The sequence below is a fragment of the Cariama cristata genome, unplaced genomic scaffold (genome assembly GCF_000690535.1).
Source record: "Cariama cristata isolate BGI_N322 unplaced genomic scaffold, ASM69053v1 scaffold34423, whole genome shotgun sequence".
In the NCBI taxonomy this organism is placed as follows: domain Eukaryota; kingdom Metazoa; phylum Chordata; class Aves; order Cariamiformes; family Cariamidae; genus Cariama; species Cariama cristata.
In genome coordinates this window covers 1-20,049 of record NW_009609528.1, presented here as the reverse complement: position 1 = coordinate 20,049, position 20,049 = coordinate 1, and the positions used below count along the sequence as shown (strand labels likewise).

The 20,049-nt window shown below is 48.9% G+C and overlaps 1 protein-coding gene across 1 annotated transcript; it reads left to right on the top strand.

Moving 5' to 3' along the window:
* Positions 1–2,637: 2,637 nt before the first annotated feature.
* Positions 2,638–20,042, top strand: EWSR1 (EWS RNA-binding protein 1; the record flags this gene model as incomplete). The annotated part of the gene is given in 14 exon segments (XM_009697560.1): positions 2,638–2,674; positions 2,924–2,975; positions 5,413–5,536; positions 5,991–6,008; positions 11,014–11,200; positions 12,588–12,755; positions 13,479–13,604; positions 13,606–13,679; positions 14,209–14,389; positions 17,200–17,234; positions 17,767–17,799; positions 18,653–18,771; positions 19,394–19,523; positions 19,936–20,042. Coding segments are annotated over 14 exon segments (1,391 nt in total), but the record flags the coding sequence as incomplete, so codon positions are not given.
* Positions 20,043–20,049: the final 7 nt, after the last annotated feature.

The window sequence follows — 20,049 nt, the reverse complement described above, 5'->3', positions numbered from 1 at the left end:
CTTCCTGAAGGCTTCTCCCGTGCCTTCGGCCCTTTGGTGGCTGTTGGGACGGTTCCCGGTGTGATTTCTCTGAACGAAACCAGTGGAGCGGCATTGGAGGGAATGTGCTTTGACACGAGGGCTCCGACTGGGTGCGAATAGGTCAAAACGGAGACTTACCGACCGTGGCAACATCACATTTCAGGTGATCTTAAAGCCCAGCAGCCGAAGGTCAGACCCCTCCGTAAAGGGAAATGTCACAAGCCACGGAATGTGAGGGAATATGACTAATACCACCTTGGAGAGTTTAAAAAAAAAAAGTTACTAAAGAAACATGTGCCAATGGAATTGTCAAAATGGGGTTTAAAAATACAGCTGCCTTCCCCCTTAATGCATGGAAAGGTTCTTCCATGGGAGCTGCTATTTTCGGCTGTGCTATTGTGCTCTTGAGCCTCGTGAAATAGAAGGATGAAGATTAATTTCCCACTGGAAATAAAGGCTTAGAGATGGTTTTAACTAAATGAACCATAATATTTTGTTAATGTTTTGCATTAATCTAAATTTGAGCATGTTAGAAGAGAGGGATTACCAGAGGCAAATTGCAAATTCAGCACCTGGATTTAAATCCCACAAAGGGGAAAATGTCATGTCTAGGTAGGACCGGGGGAAGGCTGTAAGAAGGGATGTGTCCTGGGTGTTTAATTGAAGACCCTGTGCGTAGCTCAAGGCCCCAGCAGCTTTTTGGGAGGGTGGTAGGTTGTTGAGGGTCTACCAATGAGGGATGAAGTTTGAGGAGGTCCGTGCTTAGCAGCCTGGCCATTTTTTCACAGCCTGGGGGACTGTGGTCACCCAATGGGGTGCAGAAAATGAGAATTAAATGAGGAGTATGGAGGTTTAGGTGGCTGGAGGGTGAACAGGCTTGGAAAAGAGGAGGCAGGGGTGGAAGAGGGTGTATGGTGAGGTTTGGGGGAGGATGGAGGGGTGCTGGTACGAGGAGGTGGTGGGAGAGGGAAGATGGATGAGGGGGAATGGGCGCTAATGGTTTTTAACACTCAGGATTTAGCAGAGCTTAGAGCTACGTGTAGACTGAAAAAAAAAAAAGAGCAGCGACCCTGAATTTAACAAGCTAGATTTTTCAATATTAAACATGACAACCTGTAAGGAACGCGGGAATAGCGCCAAAGTAGTTTAACAACTTGTGCGGTGCGTCTCAGGAGTGTGGAAGCCTTTGGGTAGCAGTTCCGCGTCTTTTTGTTGTGCATGGTATTTTGGGCATCCTCCTTATGTCCTTGTACCGATTCCTGCGGTCTGGTGCAAGGTCGAAGTAATTAACATCTGTCAAAAATTACTACCAGAGTCTTGGCACTTCCCTTCCTTGTCCATCAACACGCACCCCAGGGTCTGAGCTCCAGCGTCGGCCGAGGGAAGCGGAAAGGAGGAAGAGCTGTAAGCTCACGTAGACGGGTTAGGAGAAGGAGAGGAAAACTTGATTAGGGATGAATCTGCGGCCTCAAGAAACAGGAGATTATGGTGTATGAAAACAGTATTTTCAAAATAATTCCTGGTGCTCCATCACCTTCAGTTGCGAACAGCGGGATAAAGGCATTATAGTGCTCATTACAACCTAGGGATAACTGGAGGCTGTGGGAAGTCATCAGCTGGGTTCCTCAAATTCATCATCTTCCGTTTTCTAACGGAGATCAGCGTACGCCGAGATGCGATCGCAATAGAAACATCGAAACCTCTTCCTGAGAGAAGCTCTAGCAACATCCAGCTTCTGCCTCTGGCTCAGTCAGATGCCGTGGTCCGAGCGGCAAATGCGAGCAAGGTCTGGACTCATTCTTGATCTCCGTCCTCGGGACTTTTCTGCTTCTGAGAGAGCTGAAATCTGGCTGGCAAGGTCTGGTCGGAGCGATGAATTCATCGTTCGTCCTAGATGTTTGAATGGGAACTGGAGTCGTTTGGTGACTTTGAGGGAAAGCGTACATTTAGGAGCTGTAATCATGTCAAATATAGCCTTGTAATTGCTGTGTGGATGTATTTTCCATTCCCGCCGACAAACCAGTTCAGCATAGATTTTTCTGCTTGGATTTTCAGGATTTCAGCTCTCCTCTAAATCAAGGTATTGGCGTGGATCAGGGCTTTGAGGAAGGAATTACTGCCAGCTGCCTGTCTCTAACCCTGCTAGGGGACAAGTGTTAGAACTTTCCAGCCATTTGTTTGTGTCCTTGAAAGTTAAATAGGAAGAGTGGAGTGTGGTGGTTTCTGCAGACCCAAAAGCTTGCAACCTGGCCCTTTGAAACCAGAGGGGGGGTTGTAAGTGTCAGCCCCAGTGTTTCTTTTGTTCCAAAACAAAACACCCTCCTGCCAGCCCCCTTGGGTGTCATCCAAGGTGGCAGTTAAATTAAAGTGGGGTCATTTGAGATCAAAGTTGCTGCTGCAAACAGCAGTAACAATGAAGGGAAGAGAGGTTTTGTTTCCTTCAGAAAGACTGAAAAAGTGCATTTACCTTACACTCTTTTGAAACTGGATTTCCAGCGGTTTATAGCAGTTCTTTCAAGCTGCAGGAGGAAATTCCAGCTGCTGTGCTCTTACGCTGTTAATTTCGTTAAGCCTTTGTCAACCTTTTTTTCCCCTCTTCTTTTTCTTTTCTTGTAGATTATAGTACCTATAGCCAAGCTGCAGCTCAGCAGGGGTAAGTAGCATTATGGTCTTATCCTCTGTGTTTTAAAAAGATGTAATATAAGCATATAATAATTGTGGTTTAATCTTAACTCAGGTGTGTTTGTAAATCCTATGGTTTTCCTTTAGCTTTTAGATTTTATATTGCCATAGTATTTCAGCAGAAATCATTTGGATATGTGAAAGTTGTCTTGCGATACATGTTTTGTGCAAGTCAGAAATACGGGGTTGCCTTATAAATGTCTTTAAATTCATTTTACAGCTACAGCGCATATGCACCTCAGCCAGCTCAAGGATATGCACAGACCACCCAGGTAAAACACGGGACGGTTTTATAACTGCTGGTGAATCATATATCTTCCAGTAAACTACACAGGGCTCTGCCAGCCTAGAAGAACGTTGAGCAGCAACATCAAAATCTGTCATTAAAAGTTGTCTTGTAGATTCCCACAAAGCACAAACTGCTTTCTTAAAGTAAAACCAACCCAAACGTCAAGAGGCCTCAGCAGTCCCCTCGTTTGTTAATATATCTGAGCCTGAGGTGGTGGTTGTCAAGAGGATTCTAAAAACTTAATTCTTGGTGTGTGTTTGACACCGCCATGTTGATGGGTGTTTTGTTCGGCGGTGTAGGAGAGAAAAAAACAAAAAAAAAAAGGGGGGGAGAAATTGCCATTTGTGAGATTGCAGCAGGTGGACAAAGGAGGAGGAAGGAATAGATTTTTTTCATGGAGATATTGTTGCTAAAACTGTTAACACTCTCAGTTGGCTACACTGCAAAATGATGGTGTTCTTTAAGAGATGAATTAAACCATGCTTATTTTTACTCCTTAGAATCCAAGTTACTAAAAACGCATTTGTATACACACTCCAAGTATGTTTTCAAAGGTAAACTTTTGTCCTCAAAAAGTGGCTTAGGTTAATTTTCCCCCCGCCTCTCCAGTGAGATTTTTGAAGGGACAATCCTGCCGCCCAAGAGTATGTGTGTATTACGGAGATAAAAACCACCACATTGTCTTGTTGGAACGTTAATCGCTTAATTCTGGTTGCGGCAACAGCGTGGCTTTGGTGCTGCGGGGCTGAGCAGGAGCCACCTTCCCATGCCTGCTCGGGCTGCCTGTGCCACGCTGCCTGCTGCCGCCTGCGCTAGCCAGCCCAAGGCAGGCGAGGCTGCGGGAATACTGCGCTCGCTTGTTCCTGCGGCAGGGTAAGAAGGCTCTTTGTCAAAAGTATCAGTCTTACAGGAGGAGCACAAGTTCAGTCTGGGCATTTGGGTCAGCTTATGTGAAGGTGGCGGTAACTTTTATTTTTAAGAAGTATTTTGAGGCAGAACAATTGCAAGAACTGCTACCAGTTGTAGGTTACAAGGACAAGTGTAACCAGACTAGCAGGCATAAGAACAGAAGACCTCAGCAACATGCACTAGTGTGAGACTAAAACAACTAACCAACTAAACTCCAAGTATGTTTTCAAAGGTAAACTTTTGTCCTCCAAAAGTGGTGTAGGTTAGTTTTCCCCCGCCTCTGCAGAGAGGTTTTTGAAGCTGTAGCCAAATAGCCATGGGAGGTTTGCGGTGTTTCCTGCCTCTTGGTGTACTGAGTTTCCACAGACAGTGACATATTCAGTCTGGTCAAGGCTTTTCTACTCTTGGTTAAGATCTGTGGCTTGAGTTTGGAGAGGCTGGCTGACAAATAACACAGGCTTAGATCCCGAAAGGTGTTTAAGTTTCAGGCTCCCACAGGAGTCAGTAAATCCCGATGAGAATCGGGACATTAAGGCTGTCTTCCTGTCACTTCTTGAGCTGTAACTAGAGTTTTATCCTACACCAGACTGCTGGCTGCACAAAGCTGTTAAAAGTTGGCTGGTGCCTGAAGTTTGAGCCAGCTGGTCCGTGGTGGGGGGCTGCGGTAGCTCTTTAGCTGGTAAAACTGCAGCGCCAGCAGCTCTGCGCTAATCCGGCCACGCTGCGCTGCTGATCGAATCGCCACGGCTGAGGAGTTGCTTTGCGGCACCGTCTTCAGGACTGAACCAGACAACGGGCAGGAGCGGTCCTTTAGTGATAGTCTGGGCTTGACAGTGAGCCCCAGGGAAGGTGAGAGCTGAGAGCTGGTCTCTCGCTGAATGCAGAGGCACTGGGACGGGAGTAGCCGTAACCAGGACAGCTTGGTGATGGCAAGCCCTTGGGTGCTCCTGCTGATCCCGTCCTTGAATGCCTACTTAAACTCCCATTTTTCCAGCTATTGGCCGTTGGACTTGAAGAATATTCAGAATAACTTCACTGAAACCTTAAATAGATTTCTTCTAGCGAACGCTAAAGCAGCTTTATGTGGTTTTAACAGACTTGTTTTACTTCGTGGAGTTCTGCCCTCTGAATAGTCCCACTCCCCGTGTTTCAGGTTAGCCCTCAGGAGGTACCTGTGAGCGTTGATGGGTGCCCAGGCAAGTATGAGGAGCTGAATGCTTTCATGTTTTGCTTTATGTAGAGCAGAGGTGTGTTGTGAAAATGTAAGAGTCTGCCCCTCCGGTCCTGGCATTGAAAAACTGCGTTTGTAACTTCATTACAGATCTGAGCAGAAATTTGCAGTAGCGCCCAAACTTTCACAGTAACCTTGGCTTGACTCTGGTTGCTTTCAGTACATCAGGTAACACAGATCCCCCAGTCTGTGTACATCACCGAAACAGTCTCTGTGTATCTCTGCAACGCCTGTCAGTCACTTCTGTTCATGAATTAAACTTGTATCGTCTTTGGAGCAGACGTACGGGCAACAGAGTTATGGAACCTACGGACAGCCCACCGACGTCAGCTACACACAGCCCCAGACGACTGCGACGTACGGGCAGACTGCGTATGCAACGTCCTATGGGCAGCCTCCTACCGGTAAGAGCCCCCGTGCCTGCAAGGCTTGGCTTATCCTGGGCAGAGAGTTGAGCTCAAGTCTGCATTGGGGAACTCCAGACCAAACCACACTGAATTACTCTGGGCAGCTCTGATGTGGAAAGCGCTTCCTTCCTCAAGAGCGAAGAGGGCAGTTTAAAATGATGCGAAGATGCGGGCGGGCTGAGGAGGAGTAAATAAACGTGCCTGTTTAATTTTGCAGGGGACGTTTTGGGTGCTGGTTCGTGCTGTGGAACTAAGCACGGCTGCAGAGCGTACTTGCTTAGAGCAAAACAAAGGCGAGCTGCGCGGCAGCGCTCCCTGGGAGCCGGTACTTTGGCTGCTCTCGATAACTGGTGTCCTCAGCACTTCGGTTGCCTGAAAATCAAATCAGTGGAAGTGATGTATGCCTGTTCTGATAGTGTACCCTCTACTTTTTGTCTTGTGCTTCCCACAGTAGAAGGGACCAGTACAGGTTTGACTATCCTGCTCACTCTTGCATGGAAAATGCTGTCTCATCCTGTCTAAACTTGTGGTGTTAACCCTTTAGATGTCACTTAGTTTTAGCGCTAAAAACGTGCAGCCTGAGAGCGGGCACACACAACGACAGTAAGAACTTGCTAGGCCGCGATGCTGTTTGCCCTCTCCACATCTCTGTAAAGTCTCCAAGTGGCATACTTTATGGATAAAACTTCCTGAGCCCTAACGACAGCCACGCCGAGGTGTTTTGGGTGAATCTAACCCCATTGTCCTCCCGTTTCCTAAAGGGTAAACAGCATGGTTAGACACGTCCAGACGTCCTGACCACCACCGTTGCATGTTCCGTGTTGTCTTTGGATTTCCAGTGCAGATGCATACATCACGTGTTCATTAATGCGCTGTAAACTATTCCAGCGTGTGCTCTTTGAACTGCAGTTTTGTATATGTGAGTGTCTTAATGTCCGAAAGAAACTATTGAGACATCGTTCGATTCTGGTATATTTGGACTGAATATTCAGGAGACTTTGACAAAGAAAGCAAATGTTCCTCCAAGTAATGCCTTGGGTGTTGATTTCTGCAGATTCATCCTTTGCTGTGAGAGACATTGTAAATGTCTATTAGAGCGGGAGCTTTCTTGAATACTTCCCAAAGCAAGGGAGTACCAGGAGTATCTGGCCACAGAAGCCATTGAGAAATGCTTCGCAAGGAAGAGGTGGAGAGAAAATGTTAACCTGTGGTCTGTCCAGCTCTACGACACTTAAAATATTAAACATCTTTACACGGATGAGGAAAATTTCTGCCTGGCAGTTAGCGTGTGTCCTGCAGAATGAGAGCCAGTACCCTTTAGCCAGTGTCACTGCCGGTTATCTACAGGTTTTTTTCCTTTCATGTAAAAGTATATGGACATAAATTGGCGGCAAGAAGGGTTTATGGACTTCTAAAATTCCTTTCTTAGAAATGTATTGAGTCCCTTAACCCTTACTACGGACTCCAGTCCTGCAGGGGTCACAGGAAGCTGTGCTGTTTACGTTTTTGCTTGTCCCTTAAGAGTATATTTGCTGGAGGAATAACAGTATTAGGCATCTTTCCTGCACAACTTCTTTTTTTTTTTAGGTAAAAAGCTTAATCTTCTCTTCATCAAAAAAACCCCCAAAACCTCAGGAAGTGGTCAGGCTAAACATCATATCAGACCTTCAAGTACGATTTGCCTCAGTCGGCATCGCATTGGTCTGTGGCGGAACGGTTGATGTTGCTCTCCAGGCAGAGTGCCAGGTTGTATTTATTCTTCCTACACCTGCCTCTCCTTGAGGAGCCAGAGCGGTGCCAATGAGCCTGATAGCGCTTAAAGCCTGTCTCCCTTTCTCCGTCTCTGCCTTTCATACTATACAAAGCCTGGGGTGTTGCCTGGGGCGTACATCTTTATGCCCTAAGAGACATGCAGTTCTTACGGTTGAATCTCAATTTATTTTTCCTAGGCATTGCCTTTTTGTAGCGGAGGGATGTCTGCAATTACTTGAAAGCAAAGTGTCTTTTTTTGTCTTAACAGCCTATTCTTGGGGTAAGATGCCGTTGTGGTCAGGGAAATTCAAATCCTGTGCAGATACACCCTCTCGGGGCTCTGCAGGAGCGGCGGAGACGGTTCCTCTGCCTCACCCCAGAGCCTTGGATGAGGGCTGGTTTAGCCTGCCCGGGGACCTTTCCGTGCCAAGCACTCTGCCATCCAGCCTGGCGCTGACTCCTGGGCCGCCCGAGGTGAGAGCTACTGCCCAGGCCGCGCTTCTTCCCTCCCTGGGGTGCAGGAAAAGGTGTCGTGGAGTCCCCCTGACGCTTTGTTACGGAGAAGAGGGGTTCGGGAGCCTGCGGGCTCCTCGGCAGCTCCCGGGACACCAACTGGATTAGGGGATTAATCAGCACCGTTAGATCTGGGGTCATGGTTTGCTCTTTAATCACTGCGGTGTATAAGCATGAATTACAAGAGTAAATAAAGAGCTACATCTGTTAGGGTTATTGGCTTTCTAACAATGTTGTTCGGGGGCAAAGACGTCGTTTCAAATGTTCAAGTATGAATCTCCTTGAAGTAGCTAAGTGGGAATTACTCTCTAAAGACAGCTCGCCCCCACTTCTCTTTTTACCTGTAACATTTAGGGTTATGTATGCTTAAAGTTTCTGGCGTATTTAGAATTTGAAATGAGCACACCCATAGCTGTCTTGGCTACCACAATAATCTGTTACGCAGAGCAGAGAGAGGGTATCCTCCACGTCTTGTTCTCCAGACCCTCCCTGGTAGAAGATACGCATGCCAAACAGGAGTCTGCTCTCTTTGGGTGCGCAGACCCCGTCAGGAGCGTTTAATACTGCTTGCATCAGAGAGGAGCCTTCAAAAACTGCTGCTAGCTGATGCAAAGCCTGCTTATTTCAGAATAAATCTCTCTGAGTCCAATATTTTCCGTTTATGTTCTCTGAGGACAAAATCCTGCAAGCTTCCCCTCTGCCTGAAGAATTCCTAGACTTCAGTAAGGGTTTTGCTTGCAGGCTTGTATACTTTGAGAGGAAACTGAGCCATGTAACTGGACATCTTAAGCAGGTTATCAAAGTTCTTCTGCTACCTTTTTCTTAGAGTGTCTGTCCTGCAGAGTTGCTGTTTATCTTACTGACTGGTGCGGGGAGGAGAGAGCAGTGAGGCGATCTGAATGCCCCCCTCAAAAACTACAGCTCTTGAGCATTTTCAGAGCACATAAACTAAGTTGTTGAAATGGAAAATTAGACCGGTGGGGTGTTATACGTCCTTTTCTTTCTTTGGTAGAACCCCTGCCTGCTGAGAACACTTGCACAAGGGGAATGCTCCATCTAGAGCTGAAGCATTAACGTTCAGGGTGATTTTTTTTTCCTCCCTTTTATTCTATTGACTGTGCAGAGCCAGGTGTTAGCAAACCTGCTGGCTTGCTTGACTGGAGAGGTTAGTGCTGCCGGTAACAGTCCCGAGAAAGGGGGCCCAGATGCGGGAGGCCCACCCGGTGGCTCTGGGTCGGACGAGAACAGCCCAGGGCAAGGCTGCGGCTTCGGCAGAGCTTACTGCAGGCTGTACTTATGCAAACAGCAGGCTTTTTTTAGTCTGTGGTCAGGCTTCGGCCAGTTAAAGTAAGGATTCATTTAACTTCTGGTGTCGGTGCTCTCTGTGGAAGTGCTGTGGTGACTCACATTTAAGTGTTTGGACTGTTTAAATTTGTCCACGGCTCTAAAAATCATGCTCATTTTATCCTGTTCAGCATCATTCCATCCGCCCATGTCAGCAACGCTCAGAACAGGAACTTTGCTTTTCAGAGAACCTCTCGGCAAGAAGGAATAACGGCCATGAAAACTGATTTGTTAGCGATTCGTACAAGTTATTTCCTGGTGGGAGACCAGCTTATTCTCTCGCTGTGTCGTTTCCAGGTTGGCAGCCCTGCGGTGTGGAAGCCAGCCCGTGGGGTTCAGCAGGAGGGTGGTAGCGTGACGAGCGGGGGGGGACCCAGGGCAGGAGGAATGAGGCTTGTGGGAGCAGGCAGGGGCTTTTAGGCTAGCTGTTGTGGGTGACAAAAGCAGATGGGCTTGTGTCCCCTTCATTGGGATCCTGAGGCAAGCCAGAAAACTCAAGAGTGGCCCTGGGGAGAGAAAGCTGGAGATTGTTTTGTGTTTTTTTAACTAACGTGCTGTGCAAACTTCCTCCTCTCACTTCTCTTCCTCTTTACTCGCTGATTCAGAGAGCCATTGGGAAGGGTTCTGGTTTTGTAGCAGCGACAGCGGGATGTGGAAGTACCGCGGCAGTTCGTGAGGGCACGCTATATTCTGCTGGAAGTACATTTGTTTTGCAAATTAGGGACTTGAAATAAAAAGCTACAGCACAATTTGCATAAAATGCTGTACGATTAGAAGAAAGAGTATGTCACAAGTGTCCTATGTTTATTAAAAATAAGAAGAGAAGCTGTTCTTTTAATTGGTGCAATTAGGATCACATCAGTAAGACTGAGACCAGTTGGCTGCTCTTTGGCAATTGATCTTTTGTAATGTTAGTAAGTCAGCTTTTGCTAACAAGATTTTTAATTGATATTTTTTCATGTAAGTCTCTGTTTCATAACTTGAAAACCTGCTGGCAAGGTTCTTAACTGTAAAAAACCACCATGTTAATACCGGGTTTACAGTTCACCTTTGTGACAAGCCAAACAGTTGGCTAAATTATCCAGCGGCGGCCGCTGGAAAGACTCATTGAAATGGAGCTGTTTTGGGATCTTGGATGTTCTTGTAAAATTGTTCGGAAATAAATGTAGGAGCCTTAAGCTTTTTACCTAAACCAAAGTTGAAATTCTAAGAAAAGTGAAGGTACACAAAACACCAGGAGCTACCATATGTCTTTTTTGACCTTTCTGTTAAGTTAAAGCAAATGTAAAGTGCTTTTCTTTTGTTTCCAGATTTACTGGTTTAAGAAAAGACTTCATAAATGCCTCAAAAAGACTTCTCAAGTCAGCCTTGTGCCATTTTATGGTTTTATTTTTCAAAAAAGCTGAAAGGATGGGACCGTACTTCTTAAATAGATTGCATTTATTTTACTTTAGAGCTAACAGGAGCTTTGTTAGTATTCCTGTGTTCAGAAGACGCTGCGTGCCTCGGCTTGCCCGGCGTGCTCTTTATTACATTAGCCGTGAGCTTCGGTAGCTGTAAACAAACAGTCTTTGGACGCCGATTGAAGGGTGACTTCCAGAAAGCTCCTCGGAGAGTGGTTTTTGGATGGTGAGGGTAGAGCTGGGGCTCTGGGCTGTGGATTCCCAGGGCAGGGGGTTTCTCCAAGGAAGGCGAAGGGGCGGCGTGGGTTAGTTCATCATTTTCAGGTTATCTGTGATATTTTTGCCATGGTAAAATCGGTGCTGTACCCGAGGTCTGATAAACCGCCAACAACAGTGCCATAGTTAGAAACATTAGGAGCGAAGGTCGCCAAACTAATCTGATGAGGCTGTCGTCTGTTCTAGGTTACACCACCCCGACTGCCCCCCCAGCGTACAGTCAGCCCGTCCAGGGGTACGGCACAGCCGCTTACGATACCAGCACCGCTACGGTTACCACCACCCAGGCTTCCTACGCAGCTCCGTCCGCTTATGGCACCCCGCCCGCCTACCCAGCCTACGGGCAGCAGCCGGCAGCATCCGCTCCCGCAAGGTAACGTCTGGTTCCTCTTTTTCCCCCCGAGGCGGTGTTTGCTCTGCTGTTGGGGAGGGCCCCAGCACACCACCAGCTGAACTGGGATCCGCTGGTTTTGCTTACACCTTTTCTCTGCCTCTTGTGCTTGAGCTTTGCTCTTGCCGCATCCGATCCCGTCGCGTTTCAGGGCTGGGGGAAGCTGCGTAGGTAGGTTCTGCCCCGGCAGGGTGAGTCAGCGCTGTTACTGGGAGATGAGGAAAGCAACCAAGCAGCAAAATTGGGCTCTTGACTCACGATGTAGAACAGAAAATGGACCAGTCTGGTCTGATCTTGAGTCACGGGGTCAGGCAGGATACCGTTACGTACTGTGACTTCTTGAGTGGGTGCACATGCTGTAGACAATTTCCTTTTTAGATCTCTTGTGTCTGGGCTCATGTTTAGTTTAATTGTTTGCTCAGGATATGAAAGATGTAGAATGTATAATGGAAACTTGTTCGGTAGTGAGTAAAAGCCACTTTATTCGTTTACCTGATGTTTGTAGCAACCACTCCAGTAAGGAAGGGCGGAGCTTGGCACAGCTCACTCTGTGTCTGCCAGATTACACTTTAAGGGTGAATCCTGACATCTAAAATAATTTTTTCCCAGCTTGTAGAACAAAAGTAGCTTAACCCCTTTTGCTCCGCTCCGATAAACACTTAGAGATTATATACAGTACGAGACAAATATAAAAGAAGGGGTCGTGCAAATTGTATACAAAAGGTTTTCTTCTTTTTCAGGCCTTGCGAGTTAACGCTGAACGTAGAATCATAGAATAGCTTGGGTCGGAAGGGACCTTTAAAGGTCATCTAGTCCTACTCCCACCATCTTTTCCCTTTCATCAGATAACGTATATGGGGCGATATCTGCTTGCTCTGGATTCTAAACCAAACAATGGTGCATTTAAGTGGCAACAGTTCTGGCTGCTTTTGAGGTCATCATTTCCAAGTGTTGTGCAGAACCAGCTCGAGCGGAGGGGCAGTGCTGCTGAGCGCTTTCCTGGCCTTTTCACATCCTCGACTCAGTTCTAGAACCAAAGTCTAAATCCCTCGCCTTTGGTTTCATAACGCAGCTGGGGAAGAGCAGCTGTAGCGCTCTCTGCTCTCTGTTCCGGACGCTGCCCGGGCCTTTCCTGAAGGCAGGGGAGTGTGCAAATACCCAGTCAGCAGGTGCTAAAACGTTTCGCCTTTAATGAACATACATTAACTGCCGCCAGAGTGACTGAGACCGATGCAGTGCCAGCTTGTAACGCTGCCCAAAGAAATAGGTAGTGCCGGTCTGTCTCAGGGCGGGGGGGGCGGAATCTGAGCTGCTCCCGGAGGTGGGGGTTTGCACCAATGTTTCCTCCCTGTTCAATATTGCTCCTTAGACCCCAGGATGGCAGCAAACCAGCAGAGACCAGCCAGCCCCAGTCAAGTACGACGGGCTACAGCCAGCCCAGCCTAGGGTACGGACAGAGCAACTACAGCTATCCTCAGGTGCCTGCCAGCTACCCCATGCAGCCGGTCACTGCGCCTCCCTCCTATCCTCCTACCAGGTAACTCTCCCAGCAGGCGAAGCCTCACGCAGCTGGCCTGGGAACTTTCAGGTTAGCTTGGGCACAAGAGTTTTTCTTCAGCGATTTTAAATGAACGGATATGGTTCTTGTTGGGGTACTTCTTGTGGTAGGGAAGACGAGGCTGTGACTGAGTGCGTGTTTCTGCGTACACACCTGCAGTAGCAAGGTGTAACGACGACACGATTTTAAGAAATTTCCTAGACACAGAGTGTGCTATAGTCACCTTTTGCTGCCTCCTCACACATGGCTTTGACAAGGGGCTCACCTCTTCCCTTCAGGTGTCTTTAATATGCTGATACTGACTTCTAAAGTGTATATTTTGAAATTCTTAAAGCCTGAGATGTGTGAGGGGGTGACTGCTTTAGTACCCATCAGCTGAAAATATTTCAGTGCCAAGGCAGAAAGGGAGACTGTTACTTGCATTGCCATTGATTTTTGCCCTGGCACTTCTGCCTCTTCCTAGAGGTATGGATAAATTGTGAACGGTCGCATGGATTTTTCCTTTAGCAGTCTACCAGGTTTGTTTTGTCTCCTGCCACCAGACTAGCCCCCATACGATGACTTCACCTTTTTAAATGGTTTACAAGAGTACATATGGTTTTTAATTGCATTACCTTCTAGCGTGAGCCGCTTCTGCAGCCTAATGCACATTGCTGGTGAATTGGCTCATCTTTCCATCTTTTCAATGCTTTTGTCTTCCAGCTATTCCTCCACGCAACCAAGCAGTTACGATCAGAGCACTTACTCCCAGCAGAGCACCTACGGGCAGCAGAGCACCTATGGACAACAGACTAGCTATGGCCAGCAAAGCAGCTAAGGGCAGCAGCCACCCCCCCCCGACGGGATCCTACAGCCAGGCCCCGAGCCAGTACAGCCAGCAGAGCAGCAGTTACGGCCAACAGAGTGAGTGCGCTTAGCAGAGCTGCGTGGTTGTGGAGGAAAGGGTCGGTCTCCCTCGCTCTTGTGGGGTGGGCTGTCTCGGAAGGAGACTTGGCGTTACTTTGGGTCTAAAGCTTGCAGCTGTGTTGAAGGGAGAGCTCGCTGTAGCTGAGTTTTGCCCGTTCTCGCTGACAAACGGCTTGCCTGGTGCGGTGGCAAATGGCGATACTGCCCTTGGCGCGACCAAAAACATAGAAGCATGAAATACTGTTGTGGCTGGAGTGGGCCAGACTTGGTGCAAACAGTTGTGTTTGGCCGGGCGGCAGTTCTGCAGAGGTCGAACTGGTAGGACCTAACGTAAAACTTGATTCTGCAAACGGAAAGCGGCACATCTCTCCTTACAGGAACGCTGTTGCCCTAGGCGCTGTAGCAAGTGATCGTCATGATTATGTTCTGGTGCAGAAGGCAGGTCAAAGGGCTGAGAAGGGGCACAGGCGGCTTCGACCCACTCTTGTCCGCAGCTCCCTAACGTGTTTGTTATGAACTTCCTCAGGCTCGTTCCGTCAGGACCATCCTAGCAGCATGAACGTATACGGACAGGAATCCGGAGGCTTTTCAGGCCCAGGAGAGAACCGGAATATGAGCGGCCCTGATAACCGGGGCAGGGGAAGAGGGGGATATGATCGTGGAGGCATGAGCAGAGGTGGGCGGGGAGGAGGACGCGGTGGAATGGGGTAAGAGCAAATCTTTTCTCCTTTTATCTAATTCTGGTTTACCCATAGGATTTCAATCAGAAAGAAGGGACTGAAAGGTTGACATTCCCAACTGTACACCCATGGAGAACATCGCTGTAGCAGCGTTGCTTCTAATCTGTGGAAGTATTATCCTAGGGGAAATAGGAGCAGGATCTATTTTTTTTTTCTGTCCTGCAGCTGGTTGGGCCCCCGGGTTGGAATCAGGGGTATCGCTAAACCTGGAACTTTCAGCTCCCTTCGTGGTCGCGCAGAGGTGAAATCCTCTGTGGGGTTTAACAGTAACTCTGGATCGAACACACACAAACCTTCCGCCAGGTCCGGGAATCACTCCCTGCGCCTCGGTAGTTCAGGTATGTACAAGGCAGGAGCCTCGTGTCAGCCCCGTGTTACGCCGTCAGCCTCCTCACCTTAGCGGTAGCACGTGGAGCTACGTCTGTAAGTGTGTGCCTGGGGCCGATTGCTGCTGGCGAAGCCATGACTCTGAGTGGCCTGAACACTTAGAGCTTGGTTGGAGCGTGGAGAAAGACTCCGAGAACGTAGAGAGAGCTGGCTTGGCTCCCAGGATGGCTCCCCCCTTGGAGCTTTCAGGTGGTCTAAATCAGTTTGGCCATTTTAACTGATGGCAAAATCTGGTTTGGTAAACCTGTGCCTTCAGGCCAGCAGCGTGTCTGCCTGTCTGTGGTGGCTGTTTTGAGAGAGGCGAGGAAGGAGGACTAATCCCAAAGGCTCCTAAGGGAAGGAAGATGTAGCTTTGTGTGTGTTCCATCCCTGCACACCGTCGTTCAGAGCTATGCAGAGTGTCCCTTGGTGCACGCCGGAGAGGTGGCGTGGGGTACGCAGCGCTAGCCCTGGTACTTGGCCGGGCAGCTTCTCCTCTGTAGGCAACTTCTTAAGGTGTTTTACAGCCTGGTGGCAACCGGAGTTTGGCAATCGATGGTCCCACTCTGCCTAGCTCTGTCGAAATGAATTGAAGTGGCATGAAATCTTTATCGGAGAAATACAACTACCGGTGTTTGGAAAGAGAAGAAAAAGACTGGCCTGTGTTGGAACACATCTGGCTTGAATTGGCTCGAGTGGAACAGAGTTCCGTGGTTCTGCATAAAGATTTCACCCATGATGTATTTATCTCTAATGGTTTAAAGTAGATGTAGACACTTGAAATGTCTATCATCACATCTTAAAATTTCTAGCCCCTTCGGAGCTTCTCACGCAAAAGATGTCACCTGTCTTTTGATTTCCCACCCTAATCCGAGCTTAAATTGCGTGCGTAGCGATTTCCACCTGACTAGACCATTACAAAGGGTCCCCTGCTTTATGGGCGTAGAGTTTCTGCTGTCCATAGAAAAGGCGGCCTTCCTATGAACGCCAAGGGCAGGTAGGGGAACTCGGCCCTTCTTATCATGCTGTGGTGATGGATTTCAGTGTCTCCGGCAGGTAAGGAGCTCGATGTTATTAACGTGCCCTTTTTCATTGACTCAATTATTTTATATTTTCATTGGCTGTTAAACATGGAAACTTTTTAACATGCTTTGTCGCATTTATATGCTACAGGTTACAAAGTGAGAGCCTTGTATACACTTCAGTACTTAAAAAGTACCCGTACTCAGTACTCAGCCGGCAGCATAATGAAAAGTGGGACTAGACACGGTGTCCATATGGAGAGGAAAAATATACATAGAATATTTTTAACCAAATGTATTGATTGTATAAATGGAATCCTTCTGTAACTTTGGTAACTGCGTACTTGTTGTTTGGTAATAAAACCAGAGGAGGTTATACTACTTTAGAATTGTGTAACGTTAAAAAGTGTAAACGTATGTGTTTAAAAAGAGAGACATTACGTAAATGGTGTGTACTTTAACGAAAGGAGGCAAAGCTGCATGCAACAGCTTGAAACTGTGTATTGACGACTTTTTTTTTTTCCAGTATTAGAGGTGCAATACTTGCTAGAAAATAGGCGGTGCTCTCCCTCCTCTGCTCCTCTCCTTCCAAACAGCTTCTTGTCTCTCCAAAAAGAGCAAGAAACATCAAAATCCTTCTCAGGTGGCATTTTCCTAATTAACCAGCGCTTGAAAGCGCTCTCAGCTTGAATGCTTCAGCCAAAGCTTTCGACGAAAGCCGCGGCCCCCAGTTTGCATTGGCGCCTGCCGAAATCCGCCGTTCTGGTCTGTGTCCACAAAGCTGCACCCCAGGCCTTCGAGCCCCCGCTGTATTCTGTAAGCTCTCCCTCCACAGAGACTTGTTAAATTCAGTAGCGACCTGAATGTATGGCTTTATACCGCGGTTTTTAGCGGAAATGTCCTCTGAACTGTGTTGTAGGTCTCGCGTATGGTTGTCTCCTACCTTTTGAACTGTTAATGTCAGGGACCCGCGGGCTCGTTTCGCTCTCGTGCTGCGAGAGGCTGAGGGTGCACCTTTATGTACACACCGAGGGGAGGGAGTTGACCAGTGAACAACCCCACGATTTCTCTGAAGCAAAACCCCAATTTATAACGCTCGAAAACATTTTTTGCCAAGTATTGCACCGATAATACCCGTACAAGTAATGGAAGGGTACCGACAGCAAAGTGGTGTCTAAAACCAGACAAGCGAGGTTGCGTATATGTAAAAGAAATTTGAGCGAGCTGCCCTGAAGAAAGGCATAGTGCCGAGATGAGAGAGAGAGAGACAGATGCATTGTTTGGAGATGTTTAGCCAGTGCCCTTCTTCCCAGTGAGCCGCAGAGGCTCAGAGCGGTACTGGCTTTGTAAAGGGAAAGGCCTTCATTTCTTCGTTTATCCCCCCAGCAGCGCTGGAGAGCGAGGTGGCTTCAATAAGCCTGGTGGTAAGTTTTTGAGCATTACAATGGATAGTGTTAAAAAAAAAAAAAAAAAAATTGCAGTCAGTTTTTAGAACAAAGTGTAATTTTTATTAGTTTAAGTGGTTAAAATGACATATGCAACAAGACTGTAATGGGTACTGCCGGCAATGCCTAGGGGTATGCGGTTACAGGACAACAGGGTAACTTGGAAGAATTGAGCAACCACTTCTGTAATTTGGGGAAAATAAATGGTTTGGATTTAATAAATTTTTTGTAAAGTAACTTTTTATTAATGAACGTAAAACTGATTGGCCTGGTAAAGCATTAAAAAAAACCAAACAGTGTGATAGCGGTTAATGGTTTGAAAGGCTGCTAAAACTAGCAAACCGATCACCAAGTAAAGGTGCATTGCTGACGTTTGTGCAATGCAGGTCAATTGGAGTTTAACCAGCGCCATTGAACGGTGGTTGTAAGTAGATAGTGTTGTGTGTGTCGGTTCTTCAGCCTGCAAGGCCTGCACTAACACAGCTTCTTATGATTCTTTCCCGACTGGCAGGACACCTGGAGGAAGGACCGGACCTTGATTTAGGTAATTGCCGATAACCGCTCGGACTCTCTCCCGAGCTTGTGAAATGGAGGCTTCTGTGCCCGTTTTCTGCTGCGGACGAGGGCTGCGGCCACGGGAAGCGTGGTCCCACGACATCCCCTTCTGTGGGAGCACGCGGATGCTCTGCCATTTGCAATCTCTTTCCAGCCATTTCGTTTATTTCTTGATTCCCGGTTCATCAGAACAGCTGGACTGGTGGAAAACCGCACGTGTTTGTGAGATGCTTACTCTCCTCCGCGGGAACTGGGGGGGCTTTTGGGGGAGCTGCTCCAGCAGAAAGCCCTTTTCAGGCAGCCTTAGCCCAGAGCTTGTGTGCGCTGCTCCAGTAGCCTCCTCTCGTGCCACCCCTGGCCCGTCGCCGTGCAGCTCTTTCCTTCCTGTTGCACAGGCGTGTCTGGAAGTTATGCGTCAGCCTTCCAGGATCGGCACGTTGCTGCGGAAAGGCGGGGGGAAGGCATGGGTGTCCGTGTGTGGGAGCCCGGAGGACGCAAAGGTCTTCCTCGTGTCTCCATCTCGGATGTCTCCCCTTATAACCAAGCGGTTTCACCAGGCGGTTCTGCTCACGCTGGGTGGTGTGGGTGCAGGCAGGAGAAGCAGCCCGGCGAGAGGCAGGCTGGATCGGCGGCGGTTTTTTTCCTGCCTGCATCCCTGCCGGCGTGGAGGAGGTGGTGTAGAGCGGCCGCGCTCAGAGCCTGGGTTTTCATGTCACTTCATAAATGCGCTCATTGAGAGCGAAGCTGCAGCTGGCTGAGGGGGTGCCACGATGAAAAGTACTCCGTTGTGTGGCATGGCCGCCTTCCCTCTGCCCGCAGTGACTCGGTGAATTGTCTCCTAGGCCCACCTATGGACCCCGATGAGGACTCGGACAACAGTTCAGTTTATGTGCAGGGACTCAATGATAATGTGACCCTGGAGGATCTGGCAGACTTCTTCAAACAGTGCGGTGTTGTCAAGGTGAGAAGGAACAGGGGTCGGCCTCCAGCCGGTGGGGCACGAGGGGCAGGGATCGCCCACCGCCGCCCCGCCGGCGCGTTGCTCGTCTCCCTTCAGCCCTTGGTTTCCAGGAGCTGGCGGGGCTCTGGCCGGTCGGGCGGTGGGACGACCGCAGCTTGGCGTTGACCTGTAGCTCAGGCTTTCCCAAAGAACCTCTGCAGGGTTTGTCCCCCAGCAGCGTCATTAGGCTTGTGGAAGCGCCGGCGCTTACGGCCATGGAGGAAGCGTGCCTCTGTGGATCTGGCACCAGTGGGATGCGTGACAGCGTTGAGGGGTCAGGGGGGTGGGGAAAGCGGAGGAGGAGGAGGAGGCGGGAAGGCTGCAGCTCCGTTCTTGCGCTGCCAGGTGCAGATGGGAGAGGCCCGTTGGGCCAGGCAGCGCTGTTCCAGGCGAGTTCCTTCGTTTGCTGGGCTGTCTGGGCAGTCGGTGCCACCCGTGGTGAGGCGGAGGGGCCCGTTCTGCTGCCGCGGAGTCGCCAGAATGCAGCTGGGTTGTCTCGAGTCGAAAGCAGAACAGAGCAGAGTAAATCCTCGCTCAGCTCTGGGGAGCGGTGACTTGAGGTGATGTTTTGCTGTCCTGCTAGATGAACAAGAGGACGGGGCAGCCCATGATAAACCTCTACATCGACAAAGAAACCGGCAAACCGAAAGGAGACGCCACGGTATCTTACGATGACCCGTCTACCGCCAAAACAGCTGTCGAATGGTTTGATGGTGAGTGTGCGCGGTGGGTTTTGGGATGGAGTCGCCTCGTTCCCTATTTCAGAACTCAATTCTTGTCCGACTGAAGTCAGCATTTCTGTTCTTGGTGCGTGGAGGATCGATGTCCTCTAAGGCCAGCTCTGGGTGGTCAGGCTTTTGCCAAAGAACTTCCTGGTTTTACCTGGAACAGATAAGCGCCGTCCTTGGGTTGTGCTTGTCCTCAGTTCCACAGGCTTCTGTCTCCTGTAGCCAGAGTTTATCTCAGTCCCACGGGTGGAATTTTGCCCGTCTGCTGTCTTTGACACTTGGGGAACATTTTTCCCTGCGATTAACGACTCGGTGCGGCTGTGGGTGATCGCAGGGTCCAGCCAGGAGTGGAAGTTTGCAGCAGGAAGCGATGCTCTTGCCCTTCTGTTCCTCCCAGGGAAGGATTTCCAGGGGAGCAAGCTCAAAGTCACCCTGGCGCGGAAGAAGGGCCCGATGAACAGCATGCGAGGTGGGATGCCGCCACGTGAGCAGCGGGGAATGCCCCCCCCGC